The sequence below is a fragment of the Lagenorhynchus albirostris genome, chromosome 10 (genome assembly GCF_949774975.1).
Source record: "Lagenorhynchus albirostris chromosome 10, mLagAlb1.1, whole genome shotgun sequence".
Classification (NCBI taxonomy): domain Eukaryota; kingdom Metazoa; phylum Chordata; class Mammalia; order Artiodactyla; family Delphinidae; genus Lagenorhynchus; species Lagenorhynchus albirostris.
Window position 1 is genome coordinate 75,347,823 of NC_083104.1, and position 17,329 is coordinate 75,365,151.

General features: G+C 41.1%; 1 protein-coding gene across 1 annotated transcript in view; it reads right to left on the reverse strand.

Moving 5' to 3' along the window:
* The window catches only part of TNFRSF21 (TNF receptor superfamily member 21), a 64,916-nt gene that overhangs the window by 12,269 nt on the left and 35,318 nt on the right, over positions 1 to 17,329 (reverse strand). The window contains exon 4 of the mRNA XM_060163060.1: positions 13,268 to 13,533. Within this exon, the coding sequence (XP_060019043.1) occupies positions 13,268 to 13,533 (266 nt within the window). The remainder of the gene's footprint in view (positions 1 to 13,267; positions 13,534 to 17,329) is intronic.

Sequence of the window (17,329 nt, forward strand, 5' to 3'; positions counted from 1 at the left end):
TGGCTCTGGAGGGAGGAGAGGAGGGCGTGGCCACCAGCTGCTAGCACATGTGTCTGCCAAGCAGTCCAGGCTGCTGACATCAACCGTAATGTTGCAGCCCTGAGCTGACTCACCGGCTAGCTTTCTCAAAAAAGGAAGTGAGGAGAGAGAAGTCAGGGGGCCCCACCATTATAGAAGATTGTGCTGTTGGAAATGCCTCGGGTTTTCGTAAACTTCACTCAATGAGACCTATTAGGAAGCCTTTCCCACAAAAAAGCCTTTGGACAATTCTAATCATGAAAAAAGGTTGCAAGAATCATAAGCTTGCCTTAAGACAAGATAGAAGCATGCAACTATATAAAAGGAGGTCTTGTGCATTTCAAGTTTGCAAGGCACCTGTGTACTTAAGCTATGTACAGACACTAACTGTACAGTAGCTTTGACCCTTTATTTGGGGTACATTAATCTTACAGTATTTATCCACCCAACCCCAGACTGAGATACTGGTCCAAGGGGCCTTCAGTAGCTGCCAGTAAGTTATTTTAATGGCTGTCTTGAAGTTAACAACTGTTATAATGAAATAGCCTACCTGGTGCTAAATAAAGCTTTTAGAATGTTTTTTTAAAAAGTATGGAGAATAGAAAATAATTTCATAGGAAATGCATGACCTTGAAATAAGAAGGCTCAAGCCGACCTTTGTGACTCAAGTTTTCTGAACGTCCCAAATTTGATTAAATTAGTGTTGTTTAGTAAATCATTAATTGGATTCATGACACTAGAATTAGACTATACATGGTACACAATGCCACAGGTACAAAAGGGGACCCTGAAACTACTTCCCCCTCACTAAACCCTGACTTTAGCTTCTCCGTACCTACCCCCCCCAGTGTTAACTGTTACCAATTCCCCGTGTATTCTTCCAGACATTGTCTAAACTTACACCAGTTGGTAGGTACACATATTCTCCACCCCACTCCAGACCTTCTCTTTCATGTTTTACAATTTTTTTTTACAATATGGGGTTAAGGTGTACATATACACTGTCCTGTACTTCGCCCGTTTTTGTTTAAAAACGCTCCTTGAGGTTAGCACATAAAGAGCTGACTCACTGTTTTTGATAAGTGTATACTGTTACACTGTATAGATGTTCCACAGCTTACATAACCAGTTTTCTATTGAAGGGCATTTGTGTTGCTTCCACTCTTTTGTTACTAATGAGGGATCACTCTGCACACATGTGGGATGTATATAAGGATATATGTAGGATGGGGTCAGGAAGGGAAGGATTGGGAGTTCGGGATTAGCAGATGCAAGCTATTATACAGAGAATGGATAAACAACAAGGCTCTACTGTATAGCACAGAGAACTGTATTCAGTATCCTGTGATAAACCATAATGGAAAAGAATATGAAAAATAATGTGTGTGTATATATATATGTATAATTGAATTACTTTGCTGTACAGTAGAAATTAACACAACATTGTAAACCAGCTATACTTCAATAAAATAATTTTTTTAAAAAAAGAATATATGTAGGGCTTCCCTGGTGGCGCAGTGGTTAAGAATCCGCCTGCCAATGCAGGGGACACGGGTTCGAGCCCTGGTCCGGGAAGATCCCACATGCCGTGCAGCAACTAAGCCCCTGCGCCACAACTACTGAGCCTGGGCTCTAGAGCCCGCAAGCCACAACTACTGAGCCCGCATGACTAGAGCCCGTGCTCCACAACAAGAGAAGCCACCGCAATGAGAAGCCCAAGCACCGCAACGAAGAATAGCCCCCGCTCGCTGCAACTAGAGAAAGCCTGCGTGCAGCAACGAAGACCCAATGCAGTCAAAAATAAAAATAAGTTAAATAAATTTAAAAAAAGAATATATGTAGGACGTACTCCTAAGAGTGGAATGTCCGTGGTCAATGGACACGTCCTCAGGTAGAAGATGCCAGATGGCCCTCTGAAGGGGCAGGGCTGATGTACACACCCATTGGTGTACACACCCTTATTCCCTTCACAGTACAAGAATGGTGTCATACCTTTCCCTCTTTGCCAGTCTAAAAGGTTAAAGTTGTATCTCAGTGTAGGTTTCAATTTGAATTTTTCTTATTTGAGCAAGGTAAAAAATAAATAAATAAATAAAAAATCTGTATACCTTTAAGAACCTTCAGTGTTTCTTTTCTGTGCACTGTCTTGTTGACAGACTGCCCATTTTGCTTTTGGATGGTTGGTTTCTTAATTAATTTGCAAAAGCTCTTCATTATTAAAGGAAATTAACCCTATATTGCAAACAACTTTCCCAGTTATTATTTTGTCTTTGATTTACATATGGTGTTTTCTGGCTTGTGTATATATTGTTAAGTAGTTGAATCTTTCTTGTATGCCTTCTGTGTTTTATATCATTCTCAGAAGAGCCTTACTTATTGTTGTGATTATAAAAATAAACTTTCCTCCATCTTTTTCCCTAGTACTTTTTTCCCTAAGCCAATTTAATGGTTGGTCATTCCAGCCTGCCCCCTGACTCAGCCCAACTGTGGATAAATCAAAGTTCCTTCTGTAAAAAAACAAAAAATTAATGAGGAATTCAGTAGTGACAGCTGTCTCTCCTAAGGAACTGGTGAGGAATAAGCGATTAAAATGTTGAAATTAACTAGTGTACAATAAAACCTACTGCCGACTGAGATACAATTCCTTATCAGTAAGTGTACGTACTTTTGGAACTTGGGTTATAACAGACGAACAGACAGTCTCACAAACACAGGGTGGAGAAGCTAGGCCAAAACTGAAAGGTATTAAGCTTCGTCTGAATATAAGTTTTGGCTTTAAAATAAAAAGAAAATATGATATCCAGCACTGGTAATTGATTGAGAAAATAAGCTTCTTTTCACAATATTGATTCTGATTTCCCTCCAATGCACATTTTGAGAAAGCCAATAAGGGTGTGGATTAAAGGGGTAGAAAATGTCATCAACTGATAGACGCAGACTTTTCTGAATGTTGAGACACTGTGTCTCAGGAAAAAAAGAAAAGCCCACTGCAAGTCCTCTATGAGGCAGTCTCACGAATGTATTCTAAAGTTTGACTCACATACACATCCCTCCTATAAAACGGCCAGCATCCTGAGGGATGATTCCTGTTGTGTTTTCCAGTGTGTGTGTGTGTGTGTGTTTTCTTTTCTTTTTTTTCTTTTTTATACTATTTTCAAAGGTTACTTTCCATTTACTGTTATTACAAAATATTGGATATATTCCCCATATTGTACAATGCAACCTTGAGCCTATCTTATACCCAATAGTTTGTACCTCCCATTTCCCACCCTTATATTGCCCCCACATTGGTAACGACTAGTTGTTGTTGTTGTTTTTGCGGCATGCGGGCCTCTCACTGTTGTGGCCTCTCCCGTTGTGGAGCACAGGTTCTGGACGCGCAGGCTCAGCGGCCATGGCTCACGGGCCCAGCCGCTCCGCGGCATGTGGGATCTTCCCGGACCGGGGCACGAACCCGTGTCCCCTGCATTGGCAGGCGGACTCTCAACCACTGCGCCACCAGGGAAGCCCTGTTGTTTTTTTTTTTAACATCTTTATTGGAGTATAATTGCTTTACAATACTGTGTTAGCTTCTACTGTATAACAAAGTGAATCAGCTATCATATACGTATATCACCATATCCCCTCCCTCTTGCGTCTCCCTCCCACCCTCCCTATCCCACCCCTCCAGGTGGTCACAAAGCACCGAGCTGACCTCCCTGTACTATGCGGCTGCTTCCCACTAGCTATCTATTTTACATTTGGTAGTATATATAAGTCCATACCACTCTCTCACTTTGTCCCAGCTTACCCTTCCCCCTCCCCATATCCTCAAGTCCATTCTCTACATCTGTGTCTTTATTCCTGTCCTGCCCCTAGGTTCTTCAGAACCGTTTGTTTTTTTTTTTAGATTTCATATATGTTAGCATACGATATTTGTTTTTCTCTTTCTGACTTACTTCACTCTGTATGACAGTCTCTAGGTCCATCCACCTCACTACAAATAACTCAATTTCATTTCTTTTTATGGCTGAGTAACATTCCATTGTATATATGTGCCACATCTTCTTTTCCATTCATCTGTTGATGGACACTTAGGTTTCTTCCATGTCTTGGCTATTGTAAATAGAGCTGCAATGAACATTGTGGTACATGACTATTTTTGAATTATGGTTTTCTCAGGGTACATGCCCAGTAGTGGGATTGCTGGGTCATATGGTTGTTATATTTTTGGTTTTTTAAGGAACCTCCATACTGTTTTCCCTGGTGGCTGTATCACTTTACATTCCCACCAGCAGTGCAAAAGGGTTCCCTTTTCTCCACACCCTTTCCAGTATTTACTGTTTGTAGATTTTTTGATGATGGCCATTCTGACTGGGGTGAGGTGATACCTCATTGTGGTTTTGATTTGCATTTCTCTAATGATTAGTGATGTTAAGCATCCTTTCATGTGGGTAACGACTAGTTTGTTCTCTATATCTGTGAGTCTGCTTCTTTTTTGTTATATTCACTAGTTTGTTGTATTTTTTAGATTCCACATATAAGTGATATCATACAGTATTTGTCTTTCTCTGTTTAACTTATTTCACTAAGCATAATACTCTCCAAGTCTATCCATGTTGCTGCAAATGGCAAAAATTTGTTCTTTTTTATGGCTGAGTAGTATTCCAATGTATATAGTGTGTGTTTTCATTTAGTATATCCGGTGCCTGGTACAGGGCTTGAAACAAAATGGGTGTTCCATTAACGAATGATAAATAAATTGCTTGTGTTAAACTGTCTCATCTTTAAAGGCTACTAAAAAACACAAAAAGCATGTGTAAGTCTGTTTGTGTTGGGGAGGGAGGGTATATCAATCCCAAGATCCCAAGAATCTGTTTCCCAGACTTTTTCCCCAATAACCTGTACTCTTCAAGCTCAACTACCATATTTCATTAATTCTACGGTGGATATTTCTTTTCACATTTTAACATCTCTGAAATAGGGATGTATCTAACAACTATAATTAGCAATGTTTTTATTGCTTTCTTAGTGGTACCTATAACAATGGTACATACATGGTTGCCATGGCATTCAACGAAATACAGAAATATATCTTAATTCTAATACTGACCTATATCTCACAGGGCCATGAAGCTTGCTAGATAAAAGCAGATGCAAAGCACCCAATGTGTTTGGGACACAATAGATACTCAGCAAACACTGGTCCCCTTTCTCCTTAATCTCCTTTCACAGAAAGTAGAGTGGTATTGCTCTTGAGTCAAAAGAGGAGAGTGTAGAGTTCAAATTCCAACATGGAAAACAGTAGCTAAGATTCACTGAGCCCCCCTAGTAGATGTCAAGGGCAGGACTGAACATCTACAATCATTACCTCTACTATGTACACTCTATCTCACCAGATGCTTACAAGACGGCTACGATTTCAAGAAGTAGGGAATTCCCTGGAGGTCCAGCGGTTAGGACTTGGTGCTTTCACTGCTGTGGGCCCAGGTTCGATCCCTGGTCAGGGAACTAAGATCTTGCATGCCGCATATTGTGTCCCAAAAAAAAAAAAGGGAATGTATATGTATCTGTTCTTATTTTCTAGGTATATTTGGGTGGGTCGCATACCCCTGCCTTCTGACGCTATCTTACAATTCCTCGCGCACACTTCTATTATACATTTGCTTATCCCACTGGATTGTCATTATTTGCACGTGTCTCCATCTCAGTGAGTGAGCTATTGAAAGGCACACACCTTTCTTCTTTACATAGTACCAGGAACACAGCTGGTGCTCGACAAAAGATTGTTGACTAACTGAATGAAACCTTGGAATATGATAACAAGCAGAATGGCCTGAAATGTCATTAAAAGTCTAAAGGCTTATTCATAGACATGGCTCCTTTGTACACAATAACCACCTAAAACACAAGCATCACTCAATGTACTCGGGCCTACTGTGTGTCAGCAACGCCTTTACAATGTCCCCTTCTCACCACCTCACAAGTTCCCCAGAGCCCACAGTCACACCCTGCAAATTAAGTAACTTGACCTGAAATGACCTTCCACACAGTGGTCACACAGAAGTCAGGGGCTCGACACACGTGAGTTTAGCTAACATCTTAAGGCCTTAGGACAATAATCCCTGTTTTCTAAGAGATGATCAACTGGCAAGTTAAAGACAGATTTGAAAAGCCAAAAAGTCAACAGCTAAAGGTACAGCGGGTATTTGCCTCCACTCACCCTCGCTATATTAAATTTCTGAAAAGAGCTGGTCTCAGTCACACTGTAGATAAAGACAGCTGCATCCTGCAGCTGGTAAGAAAAAAAAAAAAAAATCACGTAGTTCCCTTTGCAGCAAAAGCAGTGGTACCGTCCTCGCAAATAGAATGCCCACTGCTCGCCTCACTGGTAGATTCTCCCTGTTGATTATACAGAGCAAAACCACTCAATCTCCAACACAGAGTCCACTATAGTTGAGAGAGAGAGAGAGAAAACTCTGTCCCTGGGATGTAGGTTTCCTATGTGGTTTCTGGAAAGGATTAAGAATCTCTAACAAAGAATCATTCTACTACCATAGAAGTTAACCACAACAATACTGGCTTCAGAGCCACTGGTTGGTACATTACAGTGTAGTTTTAATCTAGCTAATCGAAGGAGGGCAGGGGGGAAGAGCTACCCAAACCCCCTGCCTGATCAACACCAACTCTTTTCATTTATGAATCTCTGGTCAAAGCAGGAAGCTAAAGTAACACTTTATATTATTTTAAATGACTGTGGTTGTTTTTAATATGATCATTTCTTTTTATGGAAGTGTAGTTGATTTACAATGTTGTGTTAGTCTCTAGTGTACAGCAAAGTGATTCAGTTATACGTAGATATATTCTTTCTCATATTCTTTTCCATTATGGCTTATTACAGGATATTGAATATAGTTCCCTGTGCTATACAGTAGGACCTTGTTGTTTATCATTTTTAAATGTACCTAAAATTCCTTTTGCCTCCCTTTCTCAAAATGAAACTATAAAGGAATGCTGGAAAATTCAAATCACCACGACTTCCGAACCTAGCCAGTAAGCATCACTTTCATTACCTCATTTTTTTTATATCCCACAGTTCAACAAGCCGTTATCTGATTTCATTCTGAAAAGCACTTGAATTCCCATTTTAAATAGAAAACTCTGAGTCAGAGAAATCATTTGCCCAAGGTTTCCTAGAGAGAAAAAAACAAGTCCAAGGTGAGGGGGAAAAGAAAAGAAAATGACAGCACTGGGTAAGCCTATTTGAATATACAAAGTCCGCCGCCCCAAAAAAAAGAAAAGAAAGTAAGGAAACCTAGAAATCCAGTTGCTCAATTTCATGTCCTTTTTCTGACAGCCCTTGAGAGCAGACCTGTCTACACACACACCATCACCTTTGTTTCTTCACTAGAGAAAACATCCCTGCCAGCCTAGGAACGCTCACTCAGCCAGTAAGGAATAAATATCTACAACTACTAGAATTTCCAGTTCTTGGGCACTGAACGCAGATGGCAACTCTCATGCTCAACCATCTACCTGTCAAGCAGTCTTGGACTTGGCTGTCCCTTCCCATCCGACACTGAGCAACCCTTGGTGTTCAGGATTTAAAGGATCCACCATGTGAGTTGGAGCTGGTCAGGAACATTCTTCCACCTCTCTTGCCTCTAGAGCCTGGGAATAACTGCAATGATTCATGGTAAACATTCACCAAGAGCTTTCTGTGGGTCACACTGACCTAATTTCACAACAACTCAAAGGACAGGCACTAAGGGTGCTTCCATTTTCTCAGGAAAAAACTGAGGCAGAGAGGTCAAGTAATTGACCATTGAGTCCCCAGTGTGATATGCTGCCTGGCCAGGAATTTAACCCGGCACACATCTCCACACTGACATCCCGATTTGCAGCCTTCATGTCGATAAACTGTACATCCACCAATTCCCTCCTCCCTCCCTCCTGGGTTTACTCCCTTTGATTAAACATTGATATGTATACGTTTCTTCCCTTCGATGGTAAGCTTCCCTGACAGCAATGACTCTGTCCTCCTTGTCTTTGCATTGCCCAAAGTCCTTGGTATAATATTGCACACGTAATTCGTTATGTAATATAGATTTAAAAATAAAATCACATTCCCCTCCTTTGCTATTTATTTAGCAGGGGAAACTTAAACCCACGCAAGAAAGTACTGAAAGAAAAATAACTATCAAGCTTAAGTTCTACCTTCCAGCTCACCTTCAAAAACAAAGGGCAGATAATGCAATTTATTTTAGTCAGCGGGCATTTTCCAGATGAAGAAAAACAGCTTACTGCCGGAAACCTACACTGCGTATTATTTAGGCCAAAGAAAAATGATCTCAGGCAGAGATGGGGAATGAAGAACAACAGAAAATATCAGTGAGCAGGTGGGTCATGTGGACCTTGACTGTGTAAAACCGTAATGATTGTGCCTTTGGGAGGTTTAAGAAATGTGTAGTGTTAAAACGTATGACAACAAAAACACAATACCAGAGAAGGAGAAATAGGATTAAAGTCTTTTAAGGCTGCTGTGTGGTCTGAAAAGTAGTCGAAAATACACACTTATAAAATGGCTCATAATTTAAGTAGGCGTGTTGTAACCTCTGGGGTATCCATTGAAAGTAAAGAAAAAATGTGCAACTAAGAAGTTAAGAGGAAAAGTAGAATAATAAAGAAATGCTTTATGAACAAGAAAGGAAAGGGGGAAGAGAACAGATAGGACAAATACAAAACAAATAATAAGATGGCCAAATACACGGGTAATGACGTTAACAATGTAACCACACTGAAATTCTCTAGTTAAATGACAAAAACTGTCAGAATAGATTTTTTAAAAGCTTGAATATATGCTCCTTACAAAAGACTTTCTTGAAATAAAGCCACAGAAAAGAATCAAAGTAAAAGGACGGAAAAAAAGAGAGAACATAAAATTGGGAAGGCTGTGTTAGGTTTTTGTTTTGTTTTGTTTTTTAAAGAGTTTCGGCAAAGTCCCAGTAACTTCTAAACTATTGTCCCACTGCTTTACTGCTTCTCCCAAAAGCTCATGACCAGGAAGGAAAGAATTCAGACGATTCTGGAAGGCTGGGTTCAGTTTTGATGTTGAACTTGAAAGAAGAGCAAACTGAAAAACCCAGCTCATACCTCAGAGAAGGAAAGAGTCGGGGAGGTCAATGAATACATAAAACTGATATATCCAGACAACTGAATATTATTTGGTGCTTAAAACAAATGAGCATTCAAGTCATAAACAGACACAGAGGAAGCTTAAATGCATATGACTGAGTGAAAAAAGCCAACCTGAAAAGGCTACACACTCTATGATTCCAACTATATGACATTCTGAAAAAGGCAAAACTGTAAGAGACAAGGAAAAGGTTAGTGGTTGATGTGGGAGAGAGGTGGGTAATGGGGAAGAGAGAAATAGGGAAAGCATAGAGGATTTTTTAAGCAGTAAAAGTATTCTGTATGATAGTATAGTGATGGACATATGTCATTATACATTTGTCCAAATCCATAGCACATGTATGACACCAAGAGTGAACCCTATGGTAAACTATGGACTTTGGGTAATTATGATGTGTCAATGCAGGTTCACTCTTGGTAAAACTGTACTATGCTGGTGAGTGAGATTGATAACGGGTGAGCCTGTGCATGTGTGAGGGGAGGGGTTGAGCCTGTGCATGTGTGAGGGGAGGGAGTATACAGGAAACTCTGTAACATCCCTCTCAATTTTGTTTTAAACCTAAACCTGCTCTAAAAACTTGTTTAAAAAAAAACGCAAAGAACAGTACACCAAAAAGTAAATTTTACTGTATAATTTGTTATGCATAAATTTTTTTTTAAAGTAAGACTCTGGATGTGTTTAACTCAAAAATGGCTAATAGGCCACCATGGTTAATAATGGACCAGCTGTCCCTGAGAGAGGTAACTAAAGGGAACACCAGGGCTAATCCTTCGAGTGGAACATAACATAGGTGTTCTCAGGCTCATGAATAGGAAAAAACATTAACCATTTTAAACACACACACGGAGTCATTTTTGCATATTATGAGCCCATTAACTCCTGAGGCAAAGTCTCAAATTGTCAGCAGTACCACCGTACACGCAGAATACAGGTCCACTAGAAAATGGAAACTAGGTCTCAATTATGCCCCCTGCGTTTTGATTCTCTTGTTTGACTCCACAAATCTCAGAGATAAACTATAAGCAAACTGTGCAATCAATAATAGCTGGCAGCCAGAAATCCATGCTCGTTGGCTGCTAAAATTAGGGCAAGAGCTGGGTCCACAACACTGCCAAACAATGATGGACATGATTAAAACATGGAACAAGAAGCTTAATACTGCCTTCTCAGCCTCCATCCTAACATGCAGGCTACACTAGAACCAAGAAGAAGGCTACAAGATATCTTGATGTCACTGTTTCTTACAAAATAAACAACAAAAAATAGATACTAGAAGCTTTTGTATATGGAGGAGATAAGAGGAAGGAAAAAACTAAAAGGAACAAGAGCTTGGCACTTGGGGACTAAGGGTTTTGGTCTCTTATTCATTGACGCAGTGATTTTTGCTATAATCACTCTCCCTGACGTGTAGTCTCCTCCATGGAGTCTGCACCTTTGGCCCACTTTTCCCAGCACCTAGGACAGTGCCTGGAATAAAGCAGGTGCTCCGTAAACATTGATGAAACTCAATGGTACTATAAGAGAAGCATACCAACGTCATTTGGTATAGGCAATATTCTACCACCATCATTACCACCATTAAGAAGTACCTTAAAGACTAGGCCCAAATTCTAAGTGATTGCTAAGTGTACACAGAGAGAGGAGACAGATCTGCAGAACCCGAAAGTAAAGTATGTTTTAGGCAAATATGACCCAACATAGCAAACCTCAGCCAGTCCTCAAGGAAGAATGGATGGCGCGTAAACCACTGTCTGCTTCTCCTCAATTAAAATGAGGATGGTTCCGTCTTTTAATTCAGCACAGTAAAAAAAAGCCCTACCTATCTTTCCTCGTGGGCCTTTTCAGCTGTCATTTAAAAAAATGTTTTAAACCACAAAAGTAACGTTTTCATTATAGAAAATAATTTTTAAAAAATCACTTCTAATTCAACCACCTAGATTTAATAATATTAACATGTATGCATTTTCCTATGTTTATATTTGTTTTTTCTAATGAGAAACCTTTGAACCTTTAACAATACATCACGAACCCTTAACAATACATCATGATCATCCTTCCACCTTATTAAATATTCCATTGAACCGACATCAATTACATTTTCTCTTTTTGGAGGAACATCGCATCAATTACATTTTCTCTTTTTTGGAGGCATTATCAAGGCGATCCAGTGGCTTATTCGCAAGCATCTAAATCCTTCTTCAAATCTACTGCTCGCCCTAGCAGTTCTTTCCTTAAAGCCAGCACTCCAAGGAAGCACGATAATGTTTTTGTTTGTTTGTTTTTCTTTTTTTTTTTTTGCGGTACGCGGGCCTCTCACTGCTGTGGCCTCTCCCGTTGCGGAGCACAGGCTCCGGACGCGCAGGCTCAGCGGCCAGGGCTCACGGGCCCAGCCGCTCCGCGGCATGTGGGATCTTCCCAGCCCGGGGCACGAACCCGTGTCCCCTGCATCGGCAGGCGGACTCTCAACCACTGCGCCACCAGGGAAGCCCCACAATAATGTTTTGCCTCTTGAGATCCTTTGTTTGAACTGCAGCCATTTTACTCAATTGGGGGCCAAGCATCTCTCCTTTCCCCAAATCCAGCTACTCAAAGCCTCGTTTTAGTTGTGAACCATACTTAATTGAGATCATTTCGCAGAAAGTCACAAGACACTGGTGTGTGCCTTTGAATAATTACCCCCGACTCTATTAGTAAATCTCTTTTCTGAAATTCCACATTTCAAAAAAGTTAAAAATACACCAGGGGCTTTAAAGACTACCTTTAAAGTCAATTAGCACCGATGAACTTTTATCTAGTCACTTAGATAAAAGATCCACCTGATGAATGTTTATTTCAATAATAAAGAAACACTACACTGTTAGTATAGAAAGATAAAGGCACTTGGACTTCTTAAATGTATAAAACTGAGTCCCTTGATATACAACTGTGGTACAGAATGATAGTAGATGAGAGTGGACAGGGGGAACATCTCTCCCTTGCACTTTTAGGTAATGAGTTTGGACCACTGGAAAAGAACACAGGCTGAATTGCCTTTTAAATTTTAAGTGGGTTTTATCAAGGCCCAAGGGCAGCGTTTTTCCTTTGGGAACACGTTACAAAACTTCAATCGAAGTCTAAGAAATATGATTCAATAGCCAAATTTGTATTTAATTCACGGCCTTTCAGGGAAGCACCTTATGATTAAGGAAAGGCTAAGTAAAATGAGTTACATCATGACCATAACTACGATTTACAGAACACCTTCAATGTGTCCGGCATTTTATATACTTTATTTCCAGTCTTAATTAACCCTATAAACCTGGCTTACAACGGAGAGAACAGAGGCAGAGAAAGTTGAAGTAATGTACCCTTGGTCACCCAGCTAGTAAGTGTCAGAGCCAGGATGCCTATGCAGTGCTGTCTGATTCCAAAGCCAGGGCTCATGGACCAACGATTATAAATAAATCACACTCCGGGGTCCCCTCAGTTTCATCTGAGGCACTGATTGGACAAGCCCAAGAAGAAATATCAATCCTATTACTAAATACTGCCAGTACCACCTGCATCCTTGGGGGTTCTCAGGAGTAAGACAGAGCGTTCTTAAACCACATCACAGAAAATATCGTCCGGAAGGGAAAGGGAATAGAAAAAAGTCTTCCTTCTTGCTTTTGTTCAAAATGCGTTATGCAAAATGAAACTGTAAATTGGGTAACAAGGAATAGATCTAGCCATACAGTCTGATGCCAGAATCCACTCCAAAGGCAAAGATTCTCAAGTTTGCACGTTACAATCACTTGGAGAGCTTTTAAAAATACTGATTCCTAAAAATACTGGTTCCTAGTCCTGTCCCTAGAGATTCTACAGTGACTGGTCTACAGTGGGGTCCAAATACCAAAATTTTTAAAAAGTTCTCTAGATGATTAATGGAAAACCATTGAGAAGTACTGCCCTAGAAGAGGGGTGTGTGTGTGTGAGTGAGACAGAGAGACAGAACCTAGACACCGACTCTCAGTTCTTTCTCCTTATTACATATACCTGGTAAAGCACAGGGGCCTAAAGGTTAGTGGGAAAGACAGACAATCCGGGCTGCATTACCTGGGCTGTATCTTCCATCAGGCCACGGATCTTCTCCACGACATCGTTGCGCCGGTGCTGGCGCAGGGCGCTAATTAACTGGGCCAGGCTGGCCTCGGGGCCCCGGATGGTCCAGTGCTGCAGTGCTGCGTAGGCCCGCTCGTGGTCCGCCGTGTACCCGTTGGAGAAAGCGGCCACCTCCCTCTCGCTGGCATTGCACAGAAGCTGATAGATATCCTTCCACTGGCTTCCCACTTGGGCTGCTACAAGCTTCAGGATGTCAATACCTATACCAGACACAAAATAAAATAAAACACAAATACAGATATGTGAGGTCTTTACAGAAGGCCAGTCTGTTTTAATGAACTTAAAGAAGCACGCTTTCCCATGGCTCTCGTCCGTCAAAGGGATGCAGGGCCTCCTACTGCACATGCAGGCCATCCTGGAGACTAGTTAGGTACCCTCCTGCAAATGTCACTTCCAGAACGTGGAACCAGAGGAGCAACCTGGAAGAAAAATAAATCGCCCCTAAACAATATTTTGAAAGTCAAACCCAAACAAAGTACTCAGAGTGATTCCTTTATCGCTGCTAAAAACTGGAACCAAATAAACTAGAGACTCTCAGATGAAAAAAGTGGCGACTTTATAAAATCTAGAAAAGGTAAGCCACAGGTTCAAACTGCAGTGGAGTTTATCCAGCAGGGTCTGGGTAATGGGTGGTGAGGGTCTGGCTATGGTGTCTTGTATATCAACTGATGAAATTCCCAACTGATCCAGCCCAATGGGGGCATTCCTTCAGAACTTCTAACTTCCCATGCTCTAAAATCCTATGCTCAAGAGGCAACTTTCTGATCTATTAGTCAGTCTCCTAAAGTTGACTTGCACAGTTATAATGAAGACAACAGCAAAATGACAATATACTAACACTAGCTATTATCTTCCAGGTATTATGTGAAGGCATTCGCTCATTAACATTCCAACTGCCCAGGTAAGAAAAAAAAAAACAAAACCAGAAAAGTCAGGCAACTTGCCCAATATCACAAAGGTAGGTGCGTTGGGTTTTGAACCCAACTCACTGGATAACGTTATAAATGGAGTCATTCTGGCTCATCAGTTACTTATAAACTCAATCAGCATGGGTCTGCAGTCCCCAGATCTGATGAACAGAGGGTGAAAATGCCAAAATCAAATCCTGGGATTTGACAACTCAGGATAAGCGCCTGGCACCGACACTCTGTGAGGTGGGGTTTTCCCTGAGTGGCACACTTTGGTGTCTTCCTCTTTAAGGTACCGTCTCTCTGCAATTACGTATTGGCTTTTCCCAAATTTATCCATGGAGTGTATATATAACCCCACAGTAAGGGCTCTAGTAGTATCACAACGGGTGAATGAGTCTTCTGAATCAATACCACCGTATCTTTGAATGAGGCCATACTCACAAACCCAGATACCAGAGTTATTATAGTTAACAATGTCTTGGCTAACTACAGCTAACAAAGAGGATACACAATGGAATACTATTCAGCCATAAAAAAGAATGAAATAGGGACTTCCCTGGTGGTGCAGTGGATAAGACTCCGAGCTCCCAGTGGAGGGGGTCTGGGTTTGATCCCTGGTTAAGGAACTAGATCCCCCATGCATGCCGCAACTAAGAGTTCACAAGCCACAATTAAAGAGCTGGTGGGCCGTGACTAAGGAGCCCGTCCGCCGCAACTAAGGAGCCCGTCCGCCGCAACTAAGACCCGGTGCAGCCGAATAAAAAAAAAAAAAAAGAATGAAATAGTGTTATTTGAGCAACATGGGTGGGCCTAGAGATTATCATACTAAGTGAAGTGAGACAGAGAAGACAAATACCATGTGATACCACTTATATGTGGAATCTAAAATATGACACAAATGAACTTATTTACAAAACAGAAACAGACTCACAGATGTGGAAAACAAACTTATGGTTACCAAAGGGGAAAGGGAGTGAGGGAGGAATAAATTAGGAGTTTTGGATTAGCAGACACAAACTACTATATATAAAATAGATAAACAACAACGTCCTACTGTATAGCACAGGGAACTATACTCAATATCTTATAATAAACTATAATGGAAAAGAATCTGAAAAAGGATATATATGTGTATAACTGAATCACTTTGCTATACACCAGAAACTAACACAACACCGTAAATCAACTACACTTCAATTTAAAAGGAAAGTTGAAAAAAAGTCTTTAAAACATTTACTACTCAAAAAAAAAAAAAAAAACAGGGGGGTATTCCCTGGCGGTCCAATGGTTAGGACTCTGTGCTTCCACTGCAAGGAGTACAGGTTCGATCCCTGGTCGGGGAACTAAGATCCCACAGGCCACGGGGCGAGGCCAAAAAAAAAAAAAAAAATGAAGTCAAGTTCCCAAGTGAAACTTGGGGAAGAAAGCAAAAGAAGAGAAGAGGAGCTTACTGTGATGGTTAATTGAATTTTTCAATTAACTAGAGGTTAGTTGGGCGGGAAAGAAAAAAACCTTTTCTGCTCCAATCAGTTGTTGGGGAAAATATTTATAAAATGAGCTATCAACTTTTGCCTGAGAAAAGCAATAACAATTCCCGAAGTTTCCTTGTAAATGGAGGAATTTGTGGTTCCTCCATGGAAACCCTTCCTCTGCCACGCAATCCCATTGAAGCAGATGACTTGGAAGACTTGCGTGGACATCCTGAACCAACCCCCTGAAAATGGTTTCGGAAAGTAAGTTCCTGGTAGCAGGCTGCTTTTTTGTCAACTGTAAAAGTAGAATGCCACAGACTGAGACCCGACTCTACTTCCCACACTATTTTCCCCGGCAGTGTGAAATACACTTGAACCCGCTGCTTTTCAGTTTTCATAGCAATGTTTAGCCAGATACAGAGTTTCTGATTTCAAGCAAACAGACACCTCAAAAAACAACGTATCTTATTTAAAACCCCACAGGTAACTTTCAGAAGCAAGCCAGCTCTTGGTGGTTGGTGTGGTCGATTCTTCCAAACACCAAAAGGCTTCTTAGCCCCCGAATCTTAATTTAGGTCAAGTTAACGAAGGCCCACAGTGTCTTACATGGAAACATGACTGTTTTCTTGTATGTGGGCCCTTTGCTCAAATCTTCGTAGTGCCAGTGACAGTGCGGCTTTGGGCAAACCACTAACTGTCATGCTCATTTCCTCATTTGTACAATGCAGATACTCAGTGTGGTCCCTGGGGATGAGCTGATTAACATTTTCTATAGAGTGGATTTATTTTTGGAAGTACCCCATCATTATAAATGTTCCATACACTGGGCACTACAACTTAAGACTAAATGCATTTCTGATGGAAACACACAGGCTTTATAGAGTAATTACAGAGTTTAAAAGGCTTACGCTTAACAATAGCTCCTTCTTCCAAAAGCCAGTATTTATACTTTTTTTCTGCCACAAAATTAAAAAAAAAAAAGGAAAACATGAAGAATGGGTGCGATGAGATTTTCCTTCAACTAAAATTGACTGGAGGCTAAATTTTAGGTCCACGAATCAGGTTTCACCTTATTCTTTTACTATGTAAACATGGAGCCAACTTTTGTGAACCAGCCTGGATCAACAAGGTTCCTCACCACGGGCCCCTCCCACTTCGGAGCTGATAAATACAGACAACCACTACCTCCGGAGACCCCAGCCTCTCGGCCTAGCACAGGATCACAAACAGCAGGAGGAGGGAAGACCAGTCCGAACTAGCCCACGACTTTGGTGTCCCCTGCCCCCGACCCCTCTATCGCCACCAAAGGGAAAAGAAACACCTGCGGAATATTTCCAGAGTGTTTGTTGGGCAGCCACTGTGTGTGTTAACTTTGTTTGCTGGACTGAAAGCCCTTGGGAGATTTTCAGACAAAGAGTTTAGCACCAAGAAAATGAAGTCACACTGATGAAGTACAAAATCTGATGGGATCTGAAAGTGCTCTTCGTTTAGAAAACAAGTTTCAGGCAACACTAAACAATACAACTGTAGGGCAAAGCAGTAGAATGATTAAACTAAATTGAGATAGCTACCGTTGGGGAGCGGGGGGGGCGGGGTACGGTAGCTGTCCCCTA